General features: G+C 43.4%; 1 protein-coding gene across 2 annotated transcripts in view; it reads right to left on the reverse strand.

Annotated features, from left to right (window-relative positions):
• Positions 1-25775, reverse strand: part of SPNS2 (sphingolipid transporter 2) — a 219385-nt gene that overhangs the window by 116626 nt on the left and 76984 nt on the right. For both annotated transcript variants that reach the window (XR_003939903.1, XM_030185886.1), the window contains exon 2: positions 19700-19765. Coding sequence is in view for 1 of the 2 variants with exons in the window: in XM_030185886.1 (XP_030041746.1) it covers positions 19700-19765 (66 nt within the window). In the remaining variant the exon portion in view is untranslated. The remainder of the gene's footprint in view (positions 1-19699; positions 19766-25775) is intronic.

The following is a 25775-nucleotide window of genomic DNA, read 5'->3' on the forward strand; positions in this document are numbered from 1 at the left end:
CGCTCACCCCCCCCCCCCCCCCCCCCCCCCACATCCTCCTAACCCCTAGTCCATCAGTAAGGTAATTCTGCTACCATGTGAAATGAAGGACCTATACACAAGGGCTTTTTTTTTTAAAGATCACCCAGTATTCTTACTGAATCGGACTCTTCTTAGATAATATTTTAAGGTAACAATACCGATGATTTCTTTTTTTGTCTCAACAATTCTTCCATACCATTGTATTGAGCATTCATATACAGGCCAAGGAATACCATAAATGATATCACAGAGAGATCCATGGATAAGCACATAAATATTGCCATAACGGGTCAACCAAAGATCCGTGTTGCCCAGTATCCCGTTTCCAACCCAGGGCACAAGTATCTGGCAGAATCCTAAAAAGTTGCAAGATTCCATGCTACTGACCTACAGGGATAAGCAGGGCTTTCTCCAGCTCTAGCTAAATAATGGTTTACAGACTTTGCCGCCAGGAATTTATCCAAACCTTTTCAAAACTAGTCATGCTGAGTGCTTGCAATGAGTTCCAGAGCTTAACTCTGGACTGAGTAGAAAAATATATTCTCTGATTTAAGATGCACTATCTAGTAACTTCATAGTATGTTCGTTAGTCTTTGTACTTTTTGAAAAGGTAAACAATTGATTCATGCCCATTTGTTCCACTCCACTCGGGATTTTATAGACGTCGATCATACCTCCCTTCAACTGTCTCTTCTCCAAACTGATAAGACTTGTTCTCTTTTGCCTTTCCTCATAAAGGAGCCATTCCATCCCCTTTATCATTTTGCTCATCGTTCGTTGTATCTTTGCCACTTCCGCCATCTCTTTTACAATACAAATACAAAATATTCTCATATTCTACAACCATCAAGTTCTGTGCAGATAACAATATGCAAGAATTCTAGATAAGCCTCGGAGAATTACAAATTTGAGATGAGGCAACCGGAACTGTTCCCAATCCTCTAGATCTGAAAAAGATACCAGCTCTGTAGATGAAAAGCTAGCCTGCTTCCAGGTGCAAACTATTTCGGTGGCTTAGATTTCACACCGTAAACTTTCTTGACCGCCACTAGTTACATTTTCAAGAACGTATCAAGGCAACAATGTTTCTGAATGTCTCATAAATATGTCAAGTAAGGTCTTTGAGCAGACACCCCTATCGGTGATACATTACTGCAGTTGGCAGGAAAAAAAAGAAAACCTTTGGCGTCTATTTAGGGGAAAAATCTGTTTGTAATCCACAGGGTTTCAGCACAGTGTTTGGGGGCCCATCCTCCAGATTTAGGGTCCCTTTTACGAAACCATGCCAGTGATTCACGCACAGCAAATGCGACAAAGCCCATTTGAATTGAATGGGTTGCGCTGCATTTGCTGCAACAGGAATCACTAGTGCGGTTAAGCAAAAGGGGCCCTTAATTTGTAACATGGAACGTTACCAATCCAGATGCAATTTGATTATTAAGAAAGGATATTCTGATTGATCATTTGCCCAGAAAACTCTGGATATCTTTATGTGAAGTTAGCTCTCTCATACAAGTACATATAAGTACATAAGTATTGCCATACTGGGGAAGACCAAAGGTCCATCGAGCCCAGCATCCTGTTTCCAACAGTGGCCAATCCAGGTCACAAATACCCGGCAAGATCCCCAAAATGTACAAAACATTTTATACTGCTTATCCTAGAAATAGTGGATTTTCCCCAAGTCCATTTAATAACGGTCTATGGACTTTTCCTTTAGGAAGCCGTCCAAACCTTTTTAAAACTCCGCTAAGCTAACCGCCTTTACCGCATTCTATGGCAACTAATTCCAGAGTTTAATTACACGTTGAGTGAAGAAAACGTTTCTCCAATTCGTTTTAAATTTACTACATTGTAGCTTGTCCCCTAGTCCTAGTATGATTCTTTCTGCAAAATCTATCAGTTTTGATTGCGTTTTGAAGCAGAAGGAAGCCCGTACAAGCCCTTGAGCGCTGGTTGTGAGAAACAGCAGACCCAAACGTGAAGCACATACTGTATTAGCATTCTTGTCCAGCGTCTAAATTTAAAGCGGCCATGCTTAAAAAAAACCCCAAAAAACAAAGGCACACATTGGCGTCTGTTACTTGCATCTAAATATAAGCAGAAAAAAAATTGAAATCACTTATATTTAGGCTGTAGAAAACAGAAGCCAATGTGTACTTCACATTCAGGTTTTGCCAGGCGAATGTGCACAGTGCAGAATGCTGAGATTACCACTGAACTCTTCTGCGCATGCGCCAAGCACAATCCTCCCTTCAATAATGCTCAAAGCTATGAGCATGCCTATATTTGCATCTCATTAGCTTTGAGCATTAGGGCATTGTTCTGCGCTGATCCGGCGCAGTTTTTATGGCGCTATTCCAAATATCGCTGGAGTTTTGATCATCTGCCCCAGAGAAAAGTATATCCAGTAGAAGAAAGGAGGTGTTAATGCCTTTGTACAAATAATTGGTGAGACCCCATTTGGAGTACTGTGCTCAGTTTTGGAGGCCTTATCTCATTAAAGAAATCAAAAGACTGGAGACAGTTCAGAGGAAGAACACAAAAATTATTTGGGGCTTGTGCCAAAAGACATGCGAGAAGAGAACTGAAGACCTTAATATGTATACGCTAGAGGAAAGGAGGGATCGGAGGGAAATGATATACAGTAGATGTTTAAATACTTTTATAAAGTATTTATATGCAAACTGATCATTTTCAGAGACAAGGAGGCAGTAGAACTAGATGACATGAGCTGAGGTTGCAGGGTGGGAGACTGGGAGCAATGTTAGGAAATACTTTTCACAGAAAGGAAGGTGGATGCCTTGAATGCCCCCCCCCCCCCCCCCACAGGAAATTGTGAAGACAAAAATGATGATGGAATTCAAGAATGTGTGAGATAAACACAGAGGAACACTATAAAGAAAAAGGACGGAATACAATTAAAGCAAAACTTAAATGACCTCATAACCGAGAGAGAGCTTTGATGGCAGCTTCAGAGGGTGGGAACTAAAAGAAATGCTGGGCAGACTTTTACAGTCTTGGGGGGGGGGGGGGCAGATGCTCAAAAGTCACCGTTAAATACTGTGTGCGTTTATAGCCGCAGTTGAACTTACCGATTTCCAAACAGCGTTCGATGCTCAAAGGAAATTGAATGCAAAATGAGATATATGGAAAGCTGGTCTATTGTTAGCTTTTCCAGTAAATGCTAATCAACTCATTATCATGGCCAATCAGTGTTAACTATTACATTAGCATATATTCAATAAATGGGATTATTGTTATATTAATGAGTGTATATAAGTGATTGTACTTCCTATTTCTGGGGGGTGAGACAGTCACCACCAGCACCTATGTGCAAGCCGGGCTGCACTCCCATGAGAAACCAATCAATCGGCAAGTAATCCTATTGCTTTCTCATAAGAACCCTGGAGTCTTTTATATCTGTAAATTGGCTTTAGCTGGTAATTTGGGGTGAGGGCAAACAAGACCCTAAAATAAGACATTAGAGACTCAGACCTAGAAAACACTTATGTGTAGCTGTGGTACTGTACTCCCATAAGCAATTGATTGTACATATTTATTTATTTATTTATTTATTTATGGCATTTATATCCCACAATATAAATATATTTGGAGAATAGGAAATAAAACTATTTGGTTGCTAGTATATTCTTTGGAGTCTCAGATATAGAAGTAATTTTGTGTAGCAGTGTTCTGTATTCCCAGTGAGATATCACTAATCTGCTAATTGTGGAAATACTTGATAAGAAATAAGGTATCTCATAAAGAGCAAACTGCTGCAGCCTTGGGTGATTTATGTATTCCTAGGTATTGTGATGATGAGTACAAATAAACAATCACATTTCTCATTCTGGACGTAGCCTTGGTTTATTTATTCCACCTATTAGGAGGTGGCTGGTCCATACACTTTAGTAAGGGATAAATAAACCTAAAAATTCATGGGCTTCTATGGGAGCTTCAGTAGTTGGGAAGTAGGACCAGTGCAGGGCAGACTTGTATGGTCTGTGCCTCAAAATTGGCAGGGAAAGACAGTGATTAAGTATACCCGTGTTTGATCAATTCTGGCCACCTTGTCAGGCAGACTGGATGGACAGTGTAGGTCTTTCTCTGCCAACATTTGCTATGTTATGTTACAATGTTACTATATTCATACTGCATTATCTTGCAAGAGCCTTCCATCCTCAGCTGGGGTTGTTAATATATTATTGATTTATTTTACATTTACTACAATCTAATAGGGTTGACAGAATACATTTAGTCCCTGTAGAAGAGTTTCCATTGCTTCACCAGAATCCCAATGACCAAAAGGCAGTGGCATTCGCGGCACCCCCCCAGTGGCGTGCACCTGGGGCGGACCGCCCCCACTGCCCCCCCTTGGTACGCCACTGGCAAAAGGACCAAGTCATTCAGAGCGACTGAAGACAGGCCCAGATATTGGAAAAGGCAATATTTATTTATTTAGGCTTGATATACCCACCGCCTTTGCTAACAAGTTGTTCAAATCTAGATGTCTGCATTTATACCTACTCCATGGCTTGAAGGGACAGGTATAAAGGCCAAAGTCAGTCTCCCATCATTGATCCCTCCCTGACATCCAATTCCACCCAACATCACTCACAAACATCTAAATCGTTCCCTTGAGCCCCCCCGCCCCCCCCCCCCCCACACACCAGATTCAAGATTGCCCTCCTATGGTACCATCACATTAAGGACCCACTCAGTAACTTATCTTTATTTGAAAGCCTGATCCCTAGTGGTACCACTGTGAGATTACAGCTAGGGGTTATGGGTGCCAATTTGGAACCCAGGCTGGCATGAGCAAAAGTGATTGGGCTCTTTCTCCTACTAGATGCCAGGGACCTCAGTAAGAACTGGGGAAAGGATCAGGGGATGAGGATCTGTCTACCAGGGGGATCCTTAATACACTGGGTCCATGGGGAGGGAGGGGTTGATCTTGATGCTGGTGGGCATATCCTGGTGAGGTCTTGATGCCTGTGAGGTAACAGTGATGAGGGAGACATGATATGGGTTAGGGTGCATGTGGATATTGTGAGCAGCAAAAAGCTGTTCCCATGCACACATGGGGTCCAGCTTCAACTTCCCCCCACCCACTTGCAACTTTTTTAAATTTCTGCTCCCACAGGATATAGAGAACCATGGATGTGCAAACTGCACGCATGTCCTTACACTTATTTTGCAGGAGGCTTTCCATTTGGCAGAGCCTTTGTAAATTCGGTAGGAATTTTCCACCTCCTGTCCTGGATGTCTCAAGTACAGAGGGAAGTGGGAATATGAACCAGGATTCCCAAAGACCGGACCACAAAAGTAGTGAAATGAAGCAAAGTTTATTGAAAAACAAAATGACTCGACACAACGTTGTGTTTCGGCCAGAAGGCCTACATCAGGAGTCTTTTAAAAGACCGTTGGCGTATAGTATGGCTCGATCGTGAGCAAGGCGAATGTAGTAAGCAGTGTTGGATGTCTCAAGTCCCATCTCTCTGTTCTCTCTAAAATTGGGCTCCATGTTAGTACTGGATATTCCACATCAGCTGTTTACTGTTTTAATCATAATAGTGTGTAACCACTTTACAGGGAGCTCTTCCCTCAAACTCCAGCTGTAATCCGGAGGTTGCCTAAGTGACCACATGGAAAACATTTCAGTGACATTATATTTATTTATTCATTACTTAATACATTTTATACCATTCTGAGTCAGAAGGTTATTCAAAGCAAACCACATCAACAAAATATGAGTAGCTACTATACTCCTCATCAAATTTACAACTACACAGCTGTACCCAATAAATGTCATATTAACCATAGAAGACCCTATTAGAAATTAGGCATATACGACACCTCAAAAAAATCCATTTCCAATTACTCAGTACTTATCCCCTGGTATTTTCTATGACTGAGCAAACACTATCAGTCGTGGTGCAAGATTTCCACAATGAGTCACGGGTCAGCTGCATACTCTAAGCAAAACAAAACAAAAGCTTCACTGAGAGCAATGCGTCTATGGGAGAATCCACATGGTAATATTGTGATGGCCTTGTTTTCTTGTGCAAAAACGAAAGGCGTTTTAAGGATATATGTGTTTAGTGAATAAGAACTGAGAATCAGCTTACTGTCGTACGATTTATTTATACAAAATATTACAAAAGCTATGTAATAAAAAGTAGCTGTTAAAAAATATCCCTATAATAAAAACAATTCACACTCTAAATGCGCCTAGGCTTAATCTCTAAAATAACTGTAATTTAATAGATACCGTGAATGCGGTTGAATGATCTGGGGTATTCAAGTATTTGTTAAACGGATTAAAATATTTGAAAATAAAGTAGAAGGTTGTACTATAACTGTTTGGTCGGATATAATAAAAATAAAGGAGTGTCAGCATGATCTTAACATCTCCTTGACAGAAGTGCAACATGGGATGCCCAGTCCCCTTTGACTTGAGAGACCAGCCCTAGATAGGAGGCAGTAAGTGCTTTCACATTAATTTTTGGCAAATCCTGTGCACTAAACACTGCCGCATTGAATCTGGGCTTAGCACTTGGGAAAGTCCTACATTAAGAGACGCTAAGCCCAGACAGCCTGTAAAATGCACATTTCAGGCTGATTTTATAACAGGCTGCCTATGTGAGAGCCTATTTGAAGCCTATTTTATAAGGGCAATACAAGTGCTTATGTATCTTTATGATGTAGGCTCCCAGAATCAGCCCCAATAGCACCCACTACCCACAACTGTACAACACTACCATAGCCCTTAAAGGGTAATGGGGGGGGGGGGAGGCACCTAGATGTGGGTACAGTGGGTTTCGGGTAGGTTTTGGAGGGCTCCCATTTAACACCACAAGTGTAACAAGTAGGGGGGGGGATGGGCCTGGGTCCGCCTGCCTGAAGTGCACTGCAGTACCCACTAAAAACTGCTCCAGGGACCTGCATAGTGCTGTGATGGAGCTGGGTATGACATTTGAGGCTGGCATAGAGGTTGGCAAAAAAAAAATGTATAAAAGTTTTGTTTTTGGGTGGGAGGGGGTTGGTGACCACTGGGGGAGTAAGGAGAGATGATCCATGATTCCCTCCGGTGGTCATCTGGTCAGTTCTGGCACCTTTTAAAGGCTTGGTCGTGAACAAAAAGGGACCAAGTCAAGTCCGCCAAATGCTCGTCAGGGCCGGCCTTCTTTTTTCCATTATTGCCCAAGGATGGCCATCTCTTAACCACGCCCCCATCCCGCCTTCGGTATACTGCTGACATGCCCCCTTGAACTTTGCAACGGAAAGTAGTTGAAGCCGGCCAAAATCGGCTTTCGATTATACCGATTTGGCCAGCCTTAGGAGAAGGCCGGCCATCTCCCGATTTGTATCGGAAGATTGGCGCCCTTCTCCTTCGAAAATAAGCAGGACAGACTCCCAGAATCAGCCCCAATACCATGCAAATGACAATACACACGAAAGAGGAAGTCGTGATCCACGGAATGTAGTATAAAGTCAAACAATGGATCGAAGACGTTAAAAGGCACACTTTTATTAAAATAGCCCAACGCGGCCACGTTTCACCTATTGCAGGCTGCTTCGGGGGCAGCAACTAACAGGAGAAGTGTGATTTGTTATTCCCCTTTTAGTTGCTGACTGGAACATCTGAACAGTATTTCCCAACTCTCTCCTGGAGGCCTACCTAGCCAGTCAGGATAGCCATAACATACAGTGGTGGAAATAAGTATTTGATCCCTTGCTGATTTTGTAAGTTTGCCCACTGACAAAGACATGAGCAGCCCATAATTGAAGGGTAGGTTATTAGTAACAGTGAGAGATAGCACATCACAAATTAAATCCGGAAAATCACATTGTGGAAAGTATATGAATTTATTTGCATTCTGCAGAGGGAAATAAGTATTTAATCCCTCTGGCAAACAAGACCTAATACTTGGTGGCAAAACCCTTGTTGGCAAGCACAGCGGTCAGACGTCTTCTGTAGTTGATGATGAGGTTTGCACACATGTCAGGAGGAATTTTGGTCCACTCCTCTTTGCAGATCATCTCTAAATCATTAAGAGTTCTGGGCTGTCGCTTGGCAACTCGCAGCTTCAGCTCCCTCCATAAGTTTTCAATGGGATTAAGGTCTGGTGACTGGCTAGGCCACTCCATGACCCTAATGTGCTTCTTCCTGAGCCACTCCTTTGTTGCCTTGGCTGTATGTTTTGGGTCATTGTCGTGCTGGAAGACCCAGCCACGACCCATTTTTAAGGCCCTGGCGGAGGGAAGGAGGTTGTCACTCAGAATTGTACGGTACATGGCCCCATCCATTCTCCCATTGATGCGGTGAAGTAGTCCTGTGCCCTTAGCAGAGAAACACCCCCAAAACATAACATTTCCACCTCCATGCTTGACAGTGGGGATGGTGTTCTTTGGGTCATAGGCAGCATTTCTCTTCCTCCAAACACGGCGAGTTGAGTTCATGCCAAAGAGCTCAATTTTTGTCTCATCTGACCACAGCACCTTCTCCCAATCACTCTCGGCATCATCCAGGTGTTCACTGGCAAACTTCAGACGGGCCGTCACATGTGCCTTCCGGAGCAGGGGGACCTTGCGGGCACTGCAGGATTGCAATTCGTTATGTCGTAATGTGTTACCAATGGTTTTCGTGGTGACAGTGGTCCCAGCTGCCTTGAGATCATTGACAAGTTCCCCCCTTGTAGTTGTAGGCTGATTTCTAACCTTCCTCATGATCAAGGATACCCCACGAGGTGAGATTTTGCGTGGAGCCCCAGATCTTTGTCGATTGACAGTCATTTTGTACTTCTTCCATTTTCTTACTATGGCACCAACAGTTGTCTCCTTCTCGCCCAGCGTCTTACTGATGGTTTTGTAGCCCATTCCAGCCTTGTGCAGGTGTATGATCTTGTCCCTGACATCCTTAGACAGCTCCTTGCTCTTGGCCATTTTGTAGAGGTTAGAGTCTGACTGATTCACTGAGTCTGTGGACAGGTGTCTTTCATACAGGTGACCATTGCCGACAGCTGTCTGTCATGCAGGTAACGAGTTGATTTGGAGCATCTACCTGGTCTGTAGGGGCCAGATCTCTTACTGGTTGGTGGGGGATCAAATACTTATTTCCCTCTGCAGAATGCAAATAAATTCATATACTTTCCACAATGTGATTTTCCGGATTTAATTTGTGATGTGCTATCTCTCACTGTTACCAATAACCTACCCTTCAATTATGGGCTGCTCATGTCTTTGTCAGTGGGCAAACTTACAAAATCAGCAAGGGATCAAATACTTATTTCCACCACTGTATATAACATGAGAGAGATCTGTCTATACTGGAATCCCACTGTATGCAAAACTGTCTCATGCATATTCATTGTGGCAATCCTGGAAACCCAACTAGCTCCAGGAGAGGGTTAAGAGACTCACTGTCTGGGAATATCTCACAGTAGGCTAATAATCTCCAGGTGGTTTGTAGTTATTATCTTTTAATGACAATGTAAAAGTTACAGCTAATGTGGTTCAAATGTTTGTTTCTACTTTGAAAGACCTCAGGTGGTTTCCATGGTGCAGAGCTGTTAATAGAATGAAGTCAGCAATGACTGAAATTGAGCTTTTGTTTTTGTTATAACCCAAACCTAAAACAAAAATACCCTTCTAGCATATTGAAATATAATGGTAGCTGAGGAAAATCTATTCCCCTAACTGTGATTATTTCCCTATCAGTCATTAGTTAGCATTCCTACTATTTTGTGTGTACATGTATAAATCTATGAGACTTTGAGAGTCATTTAAAAAAAAACAACCTGTCTAACCCACGCATTAAATTTGTTTATTAACTGCCTTTGTGAAAAGTTTCTCCCAGGGCAGTGTAAAGCAGATGTAGCTGGGCATAGACAATTTACATCATACTAACAGCGTATCTACAACAAAATGAGCAAATGTCACTGTACTGTAAATATAGCTCCTAACAGGGCTGATCTAATTGTCCAGGATATAACAAGGTGGTTCAAGGGCCCTTTTACAAAGGCACATAGGCGCCTACGTGCATCCAACGCGTGTCAATTCTATTTTTTACGTGCGTCCGATACACGCAGCAGAAAGTATTTTTTTAAATTTTCTACCGCATGGCGCTAACCGGGTGGTTATCAGCAGTGTACGCGTGCTGACAAATACTGCCCGGTTAACGCATGAGACCTTACCACTAAGTCAACAGGTGGCGGTAAGGTCTCAGGCCCAAAATGGACGCGCACCAATTTTTATTTTGCTGCACATCCATTTTTGGCTAAAAAAGAAGGCCTTTTTTTGCAGGCACGCTTCCGCAAAGCTCTGAAAACACACCTCTTTAACAAAGCTTACAATAACCACCCTCAATGATACAATTCATCCCCCAAATCACCCAAACACACCTAAAACATTTCTCATACAACCTACCCAACATCAGCCCATCTATCACCTCTCTTACCTCAGCTTCTGATCAACTGTATTTAAATCATGGACTGACTTTATCATAACCTTACTCTGTAAGCCACATTGAGCCTGCAAAAAAGTGGGATAATGTGGGGTACAAATGCAATAAATAATAATAAAATGGACCTACGCAACTTCCAATACACACGCCTACAACAGCGCAGGCCATTTTTCGGCACACCTTAGTAAATGGACCATCTTTAATCTTATCTCAGTTAGATGACTGTAACATATACATGTGGATTGTAAGGAAACCATCCAAACACGACAGAACACTGCGGCCCAGTTATTATGTTCAACTTCCAAATATGATAGCGTCACAACGCAGTATGTTAAGTTACACTGGCTTTCAATTGAAGTTAGGGCTATTTTTAAGTGATGTACCTTAATATTTTTCATTCTATGTGGTCAAGCCCCTGCATATATGTGCGATTTAATTCTAGTTTCAGATTCAAATCATAGACGTAGTTTGAGGTATTATCTTCATCTTCGTTTCCTAAATTCCAAGCAGGTAGTTTACAAGCTGTCCTAACTCAAGGGCCCTTTTACATAATGTTGGTAAGCCCAATGCAGGCTCAGGGGTGTAGCCAGACCTCGACCGGAGGCGGGTCCAGAGCCCGAGGTGAGGGGGCACATTTTAGTCCTCCCCAGCGCCGCTGACCCCCCTGCCATTTTCACCCCCCCCCCCCCCTGCGCTGCCACTCCTCCCCCACCATTTTTGACATTCCCGCACCTCCGCCGCCGCCAGGTACCTTTGCTGACAAGGGGTCCCCAACCCCCGTCACCCCGAAGTCCTCTTCAGCGCCGGTCTCCGGCACGTTTGCTAATCTGCTTTGTGAGTCCTGACGTCAAGACTCACAGAAACAGTCGCGATCAGTCTGCCTAGCACTGGTTTTGCTTCCCAATTACCGGCGTCGCCACTCAATCTCCACTAAGATTCCGTGGATCCATTCCTTCTAAACAGGATTCCTTTGTGTTTATCCCACACGTTTGAATTCCATTACCGATTTCATCTCCACCACCTCTTGCGGGAGGGCAATCCACGTATCCACTACCCTTTCCGTGAAAAATTACTTCTTGACATTACTCCTGAGTCTGCCCCCCTTCAACTTCAATTCATGTCCTCTAGTTCTACCACCTTCCCACTTTACAGAATGCCCTACTCCTTTACCTTACGACACCAGACTTCTTTGGCAAAAATATAAATCTAATCTTAAAACACTTTTTAAAAATGTTTTATCTTTATTCAATTTTCACATAAAAGAAAGCCAAGAAAACTCATATCCACAACAGTAACAGAGTAATAAATTCTTACAATCAACCAAAAGAAAGGAAATACAGATCCAAGAAAAATAGAAATTAAGCATAAGGAAATAAATAAAGCATTAGGTTAGACAGCGTCCCGATCAAACCTCATCCCCAGCCTCTGACTAACAGCTTAAGTACAAATTATACAATGACATTTACTTCTTCTTCAGCAATTAAACGTGAGTTGGGGAAATTGAGCAGTCACAGGTTACGCTTTCTAAGCTGGTTCTCCAGGAAGTGTCGCACATGCTCAGTTTCACTAAAACGAGCACGCACACGACCTAAGGGGAAGAGCAGGGCAGGCAATGTGGTGGAGAGCCGGAGACCAGCGCTGGACAAACGCTTCAGTTGGCGGGAGTTGAGGACCCCTACCAGCCAAACCAGTGGCCCCCCCCGTAACTACGCTATTGAGTCATGTATATATCTCTGGCATTTAGCCTTTACAACAGCTCTATGGCTAACTACATACGTGCATACATGCCCGGTTATGCACCTAATTCTAGGCAACCTTTCTGGAATTGCTGTCTATGAGCGTCTTCATAGTACTCTCATTTTGACAAGTATCTGTCAGTTAAACTCTCCACAGGAAGCTGGAACGATATTTCACTCTTCAACCTGCTGACAGCGGTACCAACTGGATTAAAATTTCCAGTAGTTGGCAATAAGGTGCAGACTGAGAGAAAACAAAAAAGAGTGGAAAATGGGGATCTAGCTGCCATGTCAAACATTATAAAAACGAAACACCTTGGAAAGATGTTGAGTCAGTGAGATTTCTGGGTGGGTTCCTGCACTCTTGCTTGCTTGCAGGCCAGGAATGACAGAGGCAATTTCCTTTCCAGAGGCCTTTCAGGGTACTCCCTTCCCTTCACCCCTCGCCACTGACTCCTAGCTTCAGGATGGCATGGCTTCCTCTCTCGCTATTACAAATTCATTCCTAAATGCTCCCTCAGGATGCTTGTTTGGATGGTTCGCTGCGTTCATTTGGCCCTGGCTGGGGAATGAACGACTAAAATATAGACATAAGAGTCTGCTAAAATGAGAAACTTCCACCGTTGTGGAAAGAAAGAATGCAGCACGGTATCAAAGCCTGAATATACAGTGACTCCGTACTCCGAGCAAGCTTGCTCCGTGCCTGCCCTTGACTTTTAAGTGCTCTTCTGAGAGACTTGAAATAAAGCAGGTAAATGAGCATCAATAGATGACTGTAGTAATGAAATTTAATCCCACTCTGCAGAAGTTCCTCAGAGGCTTCAATGCCATGTTCATACAGTATATATACTATACACAACTCTACGCAATAAAATGCATGTCTGTAATAAAATACATATTCTGGAACCAAATTTCATAGCTTTTTATGTGGCACTAAGTACATAAGTATTGCCATACAGGGACAGACCAAAGGTCCATCAAGTCCAGCATCCTGTTTCCAACAGTGGCCAATCCAGGTCACAAGTACCTGGCAAGATCCCAGATCATTTCATGCTGCCTATCCTAGAAATAAGCAGTGGATTTCCCCCAAGTCCATTTTAATAACGATCTATGCACTTTTCCTTTAGGAAGCCATCCAAATCTTTTTTAAACCCCGCTAAGCTAATTTAGCTAACCCATAAATCACAGCAAGAGCAACAGGAAGAATGGTCTCAAATCTGTATATGGATGTGTTGTGATTTAAAAAAAAAAACCCATGAACACATTAATGGGATCTGTTACTTAGTTTTGTGTCATTTCCCATCCACTATGACACAAAAGACTAACAAAAATTACCATTTTTGTCTTTCATGACATTTTAGCATACACTGTTCAAATACCAGTAACAGCATGTGGTTAAAAAAAACCCGGCATGCACTGAAAATGAAAAGAGCGACACGATATGCTTTTCAAAACAAACCCCTAAAATTTAGTGGGGTTTCAAAAATGTTCACAAGTAAAAGTCTCTCAGCTAACACTAATCCCCAAATTAGATGTGCATGCTAATTTGGCCACACAGCCAAATTGCCTGCACAACTTAATTGATTAACAAGCCGATCAGCGCCGATAATTGGTACTAAACAACCAATTAGCAGAACTAATTGGCTTTAATTAGAATTTACGCACACAACTTTCTAGGTGTAATCTCTATAAATTCTCATGACTGCAGTCGAAAAGGGGGCGTGGCCATGGGCGTTTCACAAAACTACGCACACTGTTATGGAATACATCAGATCTGCGCCTAACTTAGGCACAGGTATTTAGGCCTGGTTTTAGGCGGCCTAAATGGGTGCACTAAATTTTAGTCGCAAGAACGGTGCTTGAGCATATTCTATAAACTACGCATAACTTTAGGCATCGTTTAGACTCACACTGTCTGGTTTTTCAGTGCCGATTTTTAAGCTGCCATTTATAGAACTTGGCTCTAACTGTCCAGTGAGCAAATCAGGTATGTGTCTCACAGCTTTAAAGAAAATATATCACAGGCTATCCATTTCTAGGTATCCCACATGACTATCGGGCTCATTTTCGAAAGAGAAGGACATCCATCTTTCGACACAAATCGGAAGATGGACTTCCTTCTCACAGAAACGTCCAAATCGGTATAATCGAAACCCAATTTTAGACGTCTCCAACTGCAGTCCATCGCAAGGACAGCCAAATTTCAAGGGGGCGTGTCAGAGGCGTAGCGAAGGCGGGACTTGGGCATGCCTAACACTTGGACGTCTTTGACCCATAGTCGAAAAAAGCAAGGACGTCCCTGATGAACACTTGGGACATTTTCACCCGGACGTGTGTTTTTTACAAATAAGGCACAAAAAGGTGCCCGAAATGACCAGATGACCACCGGAGAGAATCGGGTATGACCTCCCGTTACTCCCCCAGTGGTCACTAACCCCCTTCCACCCTCAAAAAACATCTTTAAAAATATTTCGTGCCAGCCTCTATGCCAGCCTCAGGTTAGTGACAGCGCATGAAGATCCCAGGAGCAGTTTTAGTGGGTACTGCAGTGCACTTCAGACAGGCAGACCCAGGCCCATACTCCCCCTACCTGTTACGTTTGTGGAAGAAACAGCTCCAGATCACAGGCTGTCCATTTCTAGGTATTCCACAGTCTACGTGACTCAGAAGCAGAAGCGGAGTCAGGTTGACTACGCAGGGGGAGCGAAAGCAGCGTGAGAGCGGACTTTTGCTGGCGCTGGCACACATTTTCAATGCAACACATTGAGAAACAAATAGGCGCTGGTACTGGCAGAACTCCGTTTGGGAGAGCAGCTGCTCCCCTGGCACCCCCCCCCCCCCCTAGCTATGCCACTGCTCAGAAGCCTTATGGAAAGGAGCTCAAAGCAAAGAAAATCCAGGGCAGCTTGCAAAACAAAGTGAAACCCGCAAATACATTCCACTCAATAAAGACAAATCGCCCAGAATAAGGACAGAAGCAGTCAAACTTGAGAGAGTTAACACAGTCATATGCTGGAGACTTGCAAATGCAAACTGATCAAGCGACAATTAAACTCTATTACTCAGTCTCTCCTTTTCGCATTACACAGATACTTCTGGCTTGCTTTCTTACATCTTTGCTGAGGCATTGCAGGCCAGGTAATATTACCAGATGTGCAGTTAGAAAGAATTAGGGAGCTTTTCTAAACTTCAGCTCAAGTTCAAATTCCCAAACTGGCAGTAAAAAACAGAATAAAAGCATTCTCGAGCATCTTTTTCCCTCCCTTCCTCCATGTGTGTATGTGCGTGTGCGTGTGTGTGTGTGCAGTGACTAAACATCTGTCTTCCACAGATCATTGGGTATTTCAAATGCGGAAACAGCAAGCTACTCCCCAGCGGGCTTTATTCACCCAAATGAATGAATGAGAACAAATTTTGGTAGGAACAGATTTGATGACTTCAGCAGATAAAAGCAACAGCACTGAGACAGACCCACCCAAAATCTAGATAGATCTTCCAGAACCAATGGAGTCAAAATCCTAAATGACAGCTGTAAAACCTGATATTTGGGAGATATCAGGCTGAAAAAAATCTTTACCATAGACAGTTATTTTGTGCATGCAGAAGGAAGAGGAAGAGGAGGAGGAGGAGGAAGAAAAGCCAGCACGGACACCCTATTAATAATCTCCAATTTACTATAGACAGGCTGACTAACACTGATTCACTTACATATACAAGAAGAGGAGCATAAAGCCATGGGTAGACCATGCAGCACAGATGTCAGCTTCTACCGTGAGCATAATACGATGACATGCAGAAAACCAAGTTTATGCAAATTTTGTGCATGCAGAACTTGCATGTAAATCAGAGGGGGGAGTCTGCTGGACACATGCACACAACAATTTTGCAGTAAGCGCAGCTTCTTGTGCGCATGTTGGATCAGCCTGAGCATGCCTTGTGGTAAGCCCTTTAAGCTGATGGAAGCATGCATTAGTGGTTACTGTAGCTTAGTCTTTGCTGTATATTTGAGTTGCTGTATATTTGAGAAAAGGCGGCTGAGGGGAGATATGATAGAGGTCTATAAAATAATGAGTGGAGTTGAACGGGTAGATGTGAAGCATCTGTTCATGCTTTCCAAAAATACTAGGACTAGGGGGCATGCGATGAAGCTACAATGTAGTAAATTTAATACGAATCGGAGAAAATTTTTCTTCACTCAACGTGTAATTAAACTCTGGAATTCGTTGCCAGAGAATGTGGTAAAGGCGGTTAGCTTAGCGGAGTTTAAAAAAGGTTTGGACGGCTTCCTAAAGGAAAAGTCCATAGACCATTATTAAATGGACTTGGGGAAAATCCACTATTTCTGGGATAAGCAGTATAGAATGTTTTGTACTTTTTTGGGATCTTGGCAGGTATTTGGGACCTGGAGTGTTCACTGTTGGAAATAGGATGCTGGGCTTGATGGACCTTTGGTCTTTCCCAGTATGGCAATACTTATGTACTTATCATCGACAACAGCAAAAATGGTGTGCTGTGTTTTGGCTTCAACATCCCTAGAAGAGAAGAGAACTAAACCTGATCTGAATGAAGAATCTAAGGGCCCCTTTTATCAAGCAACGGCAAAAAGGGGGCCAGCGCTGGCATTGGCACGTGTTTTATACGTGCGCCGAGGACCCCTTTTACCGCAGCTGGTAAAAGGGAAGTCTCGCTTTCCTACAGGAAATGGCCGGGCGGCAAATAAAGCACTTGCCACGCGGACATTTTGGGGAGAGACCTTACTACCAACCATTCAGGTGGCGGCAAGGGCTCACGCGTTAATGCGGCACTGCCCGATTACCACCGGCTAAACTCCGGCGCTACAAAAATAAATAAGTGCTTGTAGCACTGTAAATCACGCACTAGGGGTGGGAAGTACCACCAGGCTGCTACAGTAGCCCAGTGGTACTTCCTGTATAGCTTGCGGTAAACCGCACTAGGCTTACCGCCGCTTAGTAAAAGGAGCACTAAGGCAGGAACGTCATTGCTGAAAAGGGCCCTTAGTACTGGAATTGCATCATTAAAGGGCCCTTTTACAAAGTGGCAGTAGGTTTATCACACACCAAATTGACACTACCGACCGGGTTGCGTGCCCACTTGGCGGTAATGTTGAAGTTGGCACATGCTGTTTTCTGTGCAGTGACGTAGCAAGGGCGGGTCGGTGGGGGTGGTCCGCCCCAGATATACGCTGCTGGAGGGTGCAGAGAGCAGCCGCGCGCCTGTCGGCTCCGCGGGTTCCCTGCTCCCTCTGCCCCAGAACAGGTTACTTCCTGTTCCGGGGCGGAGGGAGCAGGGAGCCGACAGGCACGCAGCTGCTCTCTGCACCCTCCAGCAGCCAAGAATGCACCCGGGGGGCGCTTGATGCGCCGGGGAGAGGGGTGTGATTGCGCCGGGGGGGGGGGGGGAGGGTCGTGCTGCACCCTGGGGGGACGGACACTGCTGCATCTGGGGGGGGGGTGTGCAGTGGCGATCCGCCCCGGGTGGCAGCCGACCTAGGATCGCCACTGTTTCCGTGGTAGAAAATATTTTTCTATTTTATACCACGGGGAGTGGGGGGGGGGCCTTCCCAATGGTAATCGGCAGCATGGCCACATTGGTGCGTGCTGCATGAGTACCGCATGTGTCGCACATGAGCCCTTACTGCTAAGTCAATGGATGGCGGTAAGGGTTCAGGGAGTAAACAGCCATGTGCTACCTTTAATTCTAGTGCACGGCCATTTACTGCCCCCATTGAAAAAAACCTTTTTTCCTAGCCACAGTAAAAATGCCCCAAACACGCGCCCACATTACCACAGGCCACTTTTTAACCACAGCTTAGTACAAGGACCCCTAAAAGACTTTTAACTAGTCAAGTAAATTGGTTTAAGTCAGTTGCAGGCAGATCCCCAAATTTCATTTTCTGCATTCCATCATCAGAAGAGGGTTGTCAAAGAGATCACAATGCTGGAATCAATTAAATGTGGTATGTGCAGTTATTTTGCCACTGCTTGTCAAGGGGACTTGAACCAAAACTATTTCAACAGTCATTTCTATTTTATGACAAAACATCCTTCAGACTCAGACTGACAGTGAGCCCCTAGGCCAAGTCTCTCCAACATGTTATTAAGATGTTTAAATGCAAGTGCTCTTAATACAAAAGGAAACATAACCACCAACGTACAGTCTGAAGCAATTAGCAGGGCAACTCATGATTTAAGAGTCAAAGATGTGCAGACGGGGCGAGGAAACTGAAGAACAGGAGGAGTGCACTGCTGGGTCACTAGGAAGCATCCAGAAATCCTAATGTGGAGATCCATTCCCTGTTGCTCAGCCCCAGAAATATAACAATCCCCCCTCACCTTCCTGATTAATGATTATTAGTAGATCTAATCTCCAGAAAGTTGTTCAAACCTTTTCAAAACCCAGCTATACTATTTTTCTTGACATCTTCTCTGGCAACAGATTATTGTGCACTGAAATAAAAATACTATCTCCAGTTTGATTTAGATCTGTTTCATGTTAGCTTTATGGGCTGTTCACTAGCCTTGCTGCTATTTGAAAGTGTACTAAATAACTGGTCCCTGCTTATCCATTCCACCGCTGTGGTAAAAATAGGGCCCTGTGGTAACGGTGGCGGCCATTTTTGTCACATGCCAGGGCCCTTTTTACCTCAGTGGGTAAAAAAGGCCAAAAATTAAACATGGCCAAGCAGCAAAATTGCATTTATCACATGGCCATGAGGGGGGAAGAACTTACCGCCACCCACGGGCTCCCACGGTAACCTGGCAGTAACTGGGCAGTGCACAACGCTGCCCAATGACCGCAGGGTTAGCGCAACGCTAATAATTACAGAAACATTTATGTAGCGACGGAAATGGTGTGTGCTCGAGGTGGAACTGATGCCGGTGGCCGCGTGGCAACCCTTTAGTAAAAGGGCCCCTCATGATTTTGTAGACCTCTATCATATCTCCTTTCAGTTGTCTCTTCTCCAAGTTGAATAGCCCTAACCTGCAGTGGCGTACCAAGGAGGGGGGGGCGGTGGGGGCGGTCTGCCCCGGGTGCACGCCGCTGGGGGGGGTGCCGCGCGCCTGTTGGCTCTTCGTTTTCATGCTCCCTTTGCCCCGGAACAGGTTACTTCCTGTTCCAGGGCAGAGGGAGCATGAAGACGAAGAGCCGGCAGGCACATGGCACCGCCCCCCCCAGCGGCATGCACCCGGGGGGGGGGGGGGGGGGGTTCGTCGCGCTGTTCCGGGGGGCGTTGCACCCGGGGGGGGCGGGGTGCATGGGCGATCCGCCCCGGGTGTCAGCCCCCGTAGGAACGCCACTGCTAACCTGTTTAGTATTTTTTCATAGGGAGCCATTCTAACCCCTTTTACCATTTTTGTCATCCTTCTCTGTACCCTTTATAAGGTGAGAAGCCCACAATACAAAGAGGAACGTAAGACTCAAATGAAATAATTGAAAGCATAGAGGATCTTACCTGTTTGTAGCAAACCAGCTCCACTGTCTTTAACTTCAAAATATCGTTGGATATCCAGCAATACCCCTAGGGGAGAGAAACAAAGAGCTGTTAATTTGTGACATTTTCAACTCCGAATATAGCAGCAGATAAGGAGCATAAATGGCCCAAACAGCATATCCAATTCACTTTTTTTTGTAATGTTGATCCCTGGCTTTCTCTGCCACTTTTTGACTAGCTGGGATATTAACTTTCTTGGATTCTATTAGGGGCACTTTCACAGAGCGACGGTAAGCCCAACGTGGGCTTAGCGCTCGCTCTTCCAGGACTACCGCTGGCCCAACATGGCCACCAGCAGTATTCCCACCCCGAGTGCAGTGGTAACCCGGCAGTAATTGGGCATCGCCACACGCTACCCGGTTACCACCGGGTTAGCGCAGGAGCCCTTATCGCCACCTCAATGGGTGGCAATAAGGGCTCCCCGTCACATGGCCATGCGGTAAGAGTTCTCTTACGGCAAGGCCATGTATGCCTGGGGTCTTTTTACCCACTACGGTAAAAAGGTCCCCAGCACGCAGGAAAAATGCCCCCCTCCCCCCCCCCACTGCTAGCGCAGGATCCTATCTCCCACAGCTTGGTAAAAAAGGACCCCTTACTGTTCTATCTACACTTTCTTTTAATTTATTGTATTTATTTATTGAGATTAATTAACCACCTCTAGTTTATGAAGAAATACACCCCAAGATGTTGTACAGCAGGTACAGCTTCAATAAAACTTTCAATTTAGTTAACGGCATACCAATGCTAAAATGACTAAGTTTGAACATAAATGCAATCAATGAGGTAAACTTGGATTTAGCAAATTGAATTCTAGTAACAGGACTAACACGATACTTTATCAGAAACAACTTTTAACAGCACTCTAAAGCAATATAGTAGAAATACGGTAACTGTCAGCAGAAATATGATAAATGTCCTAGAAAGTTGCTCCTTGCATCCTCCACCGTTTCTACGAAGGAATATTTTCTAATGTTACTCCTGAGAAGTCTTACATCCCAACCATTTGTTCTAGAATTTCATTTGCACTAAGAAAGTTTGCCTCGTGGGCATTATTTATACTTTGATATATATTAAGGTCTCTTTCTTCACTTCTAGGGTGCACACATATATATCACGTCTCTAGTACAGGAGGGCAAAATATAGATAAGTGGCCTCTTTGGCTTGCTTTTAAATAAAAAAAAATCTTTATTGTTATTTATTTTGATTTATATTCACACCTTCCTTAACACTTAATGCAATTTACATACTCAGAGTTACAACGCAGAAGCTATCAACAAACCTAGCATTCAATACAATGCACAATATTGTAATTAAAAGTTCAGAATCCCTTAACAGATGTGCCCTCACCACCTGGGAAGGCTGGAGAAAAGTCTCCTCGGAGGTTCATTCTATTAGATTGTAAGCTCTTTGAGCAGGGACTGTCTTTCTTCTATGTTTGTGCAGCGCTGCGTATGTCTTGTAGCGCTATAGAAATGCTAAATAGTAGTAGTAGTAGTAGTAATTGTTGCTTCTTTGGCTGGTAAGAGTCCCTCTAGCCCCAGGACTAGTTACGTTGACCCTGACGTGCCTATACTCAGCCAGTCCTGCTGGACATGAGATTTCGACACAGGTCTGTTACTTGCTTATGTCCACTTTATGTTCCCTTTTTTATCAAGGAATAATAAGGTAAATTCACATGGTGAGACAGTCTGTTCTAATGAGATGTATGAAGCGGCATTTTCAAAAAGGATGTCCAAATTTTCTCCGATTTGTTTTAAATTTACTACACTGTAGTTTAATCGCATGCCCCCTAGTCCTAGTATTTTTGGAAAGCGTGAACAGACGCTTCACATCCACCTGTTCCACTCCACTCGGTATATAAAATAATGAGTGGAGTGGAACAGGTGGATGTGAAGCGTCTGTTCACGCTTTCCAAAAATACTAGGTCTAGGGGGCATGCGATTAAACTACAGTGTAGTAAATTTAAAACAAATCGGAGAAACTTTTTCTTCACCCAACGTGTAATTAAACTCTGGAATTCATTGCCAGAAAATGTGGTGAAGGCGGTTAGCTTAGCAGAGTTTAAAAAGGGGTTGGACGGTTTCCTAAAGGACAAGTCCATAAACTGCTACTAAATAGACTTGGGAAAAATCCACAATTCCAGGAATAACATGTATAGAATGTTTGTACGTTTGGGAAGCTTGCCAGGTGCCCTTGGCCTGGATTGGCCGCTGTCGTGGACAAGATGCTGGGCTCGATGGACCCATGGTCTTTTCCCAGTATGGCATTACTTATGTACTTATGTACTTATTCAGAATACGAAGATCCAAGTTTGTACGTCACAAATGGATATCTATTTCTCATGTATTTTGGAACAGGATCTGCTCATGTACAGCCTGTGCTAAAATATATGAGAAATGGACGCCCAAGTGCTGGCTACATCCAGGATGAACATCCATTTTACAAACTGAAATGTCCAAACTATGAACAGGGCAAATCAAGGGCCATGAATGTCTTTCTGGAAGCAGAGAAACATCCATATTATTTATTTATTTGCTGCATTTGTATCCCACCTTTTTGCAGGCTCAATGTGGCTTACAATGTTCCTTCATGACATTGCCATTCCAGAGTGAAAAGGTACAATTGATATTACATCGAGAACATGGATGACATAATAGATATGTGGATAACACAGTGGATCATCATTCCAGAGTAAAAGAAACAATTGGTGTTACCTAAAGGATATTGATGACCTGGTAGATTCGCAGATAAATTAATAGAACGTCGTTTCATAGTAAAGATGCAATTGGTATAATACAGAGAGTGTAGATGAACTAGAAGAACTACAGAGTAAGCATAGGGAGAAAACATTCTGGATTTTAGGTAAGTGTGGGAGAGTAACCTAATGGTTACAGCGGTGGACCAAGAACTAAGGAAGGTTGAAATCCCACTGCAGCTGTCTGTAATTTTATTTTTTTCAAATTGTGAGCCCTCCAAGGACAGAAAAATACCTACTGTGACTTCCCTTACTCCATCCAGTGGAGAATTGTGTAATCAGAGCACCTTTCTATAACCTGGACGTTCCAAGTGCAGGTCTAAATTCAGACGTCCAAGTCCAATCAGAGTCGGACATCCATAATTTGGTCCCTCTCTAGTCCTGCCCAAAATACATCCAGACCATGTCTCCTTGCCATAAGGACATATCGCAGTTTCCGACATCCATATCATGGCTTTATAAAATCAGGATTTGGGCGGCTATGCAAATATGAATGCCTAAATGCTGGCTTTCAGACATCAAAAACACAAAAAGAGCTTCTAAAGTAAGCACCATAACTACTCATAAGATAAGATCAAATGGTCGAAGTAAAGTTCACTTTCTGATTGTTAAGAGATGCAATAATGCCTCGTTAATATGACTACGACTGTATTCCATTGGCTGTAAGGGTCAAAAATAGTGATGCGTTATTATTTGAATATGACATGGACACATTAACACAACTTTCTGTTTGTGCCATTTCCTATTTGAAATGACAGGATTGCTCAAAATGTAATTTCATTATGCCATTTTGGCATATGCTATATCTTACAATGGTAGTCATTTACTAAATCAGTGTGTGCTACTATCGTTTACATACGTTATTTGCTGCAGAGCTCATTTAATGGAATGGAACCTATGGGGTCCTTGTAAACCAGGCTTGTCCAACCCATGGCCTGTGAGCCAGAACTCAACCTGCCAAATGATTCTTCCTGGCCTGCAAAAGCTTGGCAATTCCCAGAATCTTCCCCACTGTGACTCAGCTCCCTGAAAGCTTGAGCCGCGCGGTGCCAGAATTTCAACTTGGTCTTGTGGTTTCAAGTTCTGTGAGACCATCCGGAACTTCTAGCACCACGTGGCTCAAGCTTGCAGGGAGCTGAGTTGTGGCGGGGGAGCAGGAATCCCACTGGTCTCTTCTTTTGCTGAAACCAGGTGAGGGAAAAAGCTGAGTAAAGGCTGGGGGAGGGAGGTACATAGGAGAGAGAAAAAGAGACTGTGTGAAGAATGGAGGCAGTGGGGACATGCGAGAGAAATTGGGTGAAGGCTGTGGGGGGTACAAGGGAGAGAAAGAGACTGGGTGGGCATGAGAGATAAATTGGGTGAAGAATCTGGGAGGGGGTACATGGACGAGAGAGAAAGAGACTGGGTGAAGAATGGGAGGGGATGAGAGATAAATTGGGTGAAGGTTCTGGGAAGGGGTACATGGACGAGAGAGAAAGAGACTAGGTGAAGAATGGGAGGGCATGAGAGATAAATTGGGTGAAGGCTCGGGGGGATACATGGACGAGAGAGAAAGACTGGGTGAAGGCTAGGGGAGACATGGGAGAGAAATTGGGTGTAGGCTGTAGAGGAACACGGGAGAGAGAGAAAGAGTGAGTGTGCATGCACATGTAGATGCCTGTCTTGTCCCTCCAAATGTTACAAAATATAAAATGTGGCCCGATAAAAAAAAAAAGGTTGGACAATCATGATGTAAACTATCTTTTTTTTTCTTTTATTTATTCGTTTATATAGTTTATACAAGCATAAATCTTGTTACATGTAAATCAGGATACAAAAGAAATCAAATATATTATATTCAAAGCATATAATCAAGAGGAAACATAAAAAGATTCTTTTGTCCCTTCCTTAGACCACAATAATCACCTAAAGGGGGGTGGAAAAGAAGAAAAGATCGGGGAAATCTAAAGTAAAAGGAAAATAACAAACAAAAAAGGCTTTCCCTCCACCTACATATTCTTAATCCCTTCTGATGTCATATCTTGGTTACTCTTTTCAGGTCTATGAAGACTTTCAGCTGTTCTGGCATAAAGAAAATATACTTAAGTCCCACATATTTAACTATACATTTACAATGTAAACTCTCTCTTAATATAATATTTCCAGAGCACATTCTGAATGACTCCACTTTCTTTTCCTCAAACCATGCTTCCCTGTAGATTACATCAGACTGTGAACTTTACTTTTGTTTCATTACATGCCCTCTGAATACATTAACCTATTCTGTAATTATGACACTAGAGTCACCAGCCTTACCAGTCAAGATGACACTTGATAAAGGTGAATCTGGTCCATTAACTAAGATCAGTCGGAAGGATGGGCTGATTTTTGGATTGTGCTAATCATATCCAAAAAGACAGAGCTTCCTCTGAGTCACTTTGACTTGAAAGGGTTTTTTTAGGATCTCATTCTATGCAATTCCATTTAACTATTTGGCAACATTGAAACTGTAACTATTTAACCTGATTTTTTCTGAATCCACAAACCCTTATCAATTACTCATAAGAAAAACTCCTCCCTCCACCCAATAAGTATACACTTGTATTCATGTGTGTTTAAATATTTTGTTATATCCTAGAAATAAGCAGTGGATTTTCCCAAGTCCATTTTAATAATGGCTTATGGACTTTTCTTTTAGGAAAGTATTCAAATCTTTTATTAAACCCTGCTAAGCTAACTGCTGCTACCACATTCTCTGGCAATGAATTCCAGAGTTTAATTACACGTTGAGTGAAGAAATATTTTCTCCAGTTTGTTTTACATGTACAACTTTGTAGCTTTATTGTGTGCCCCCTAGTCCTAGTATTTTTGGTAAGAGTAAAGAAATGATTCACATCTACCCATTCCACCCCACTCACTATTTTATAGACCTTTATCATATCTCCCCACAGCCATCTCTTCTCCAAGCTGAAGAGTCCTAGCCACTTTAGCCTTTCCTCATAGGGAAGTCGTCCCATCCCCTTTATCATTTTCATCGCCTTTCTCTGTATCTTTTCTAATTCCACTATATCTTTTTTAGAATTCAAGGTGTGGTCACACCATGGAGTGATACAAAGGCATTTCAACAGCCTCACTTTTGTTTTCCATTCGTTAATTCCTAACATTCTATTTGCTTTCTTAGATGCCACTGCACACTGAGCAGAGGGCTTCCACTTATTATCAACGATGACACCTAGATCCTTTTCCTGAATGGTGACTCCTAATGTGGAACCTTGCATCATGTATCAATAGTTTGGGTTCCTC

The sequence above is a fragment of the Microcaecilia unicolor genome, chromosome 13, assembly GCF_901765095.1.
Source record: "Microcaecilia unicolor chromosome 13, aMicUni1.1, whole genome shotgun sequence".
Classification (NCBI taxonomy): domain Eukaryota; kingdom Metazoa; phylum Chordata; class Amphibia; order Gymnophiona; family Siphonopidae; genus Microcaecilia; species Microcaecilia unicolor.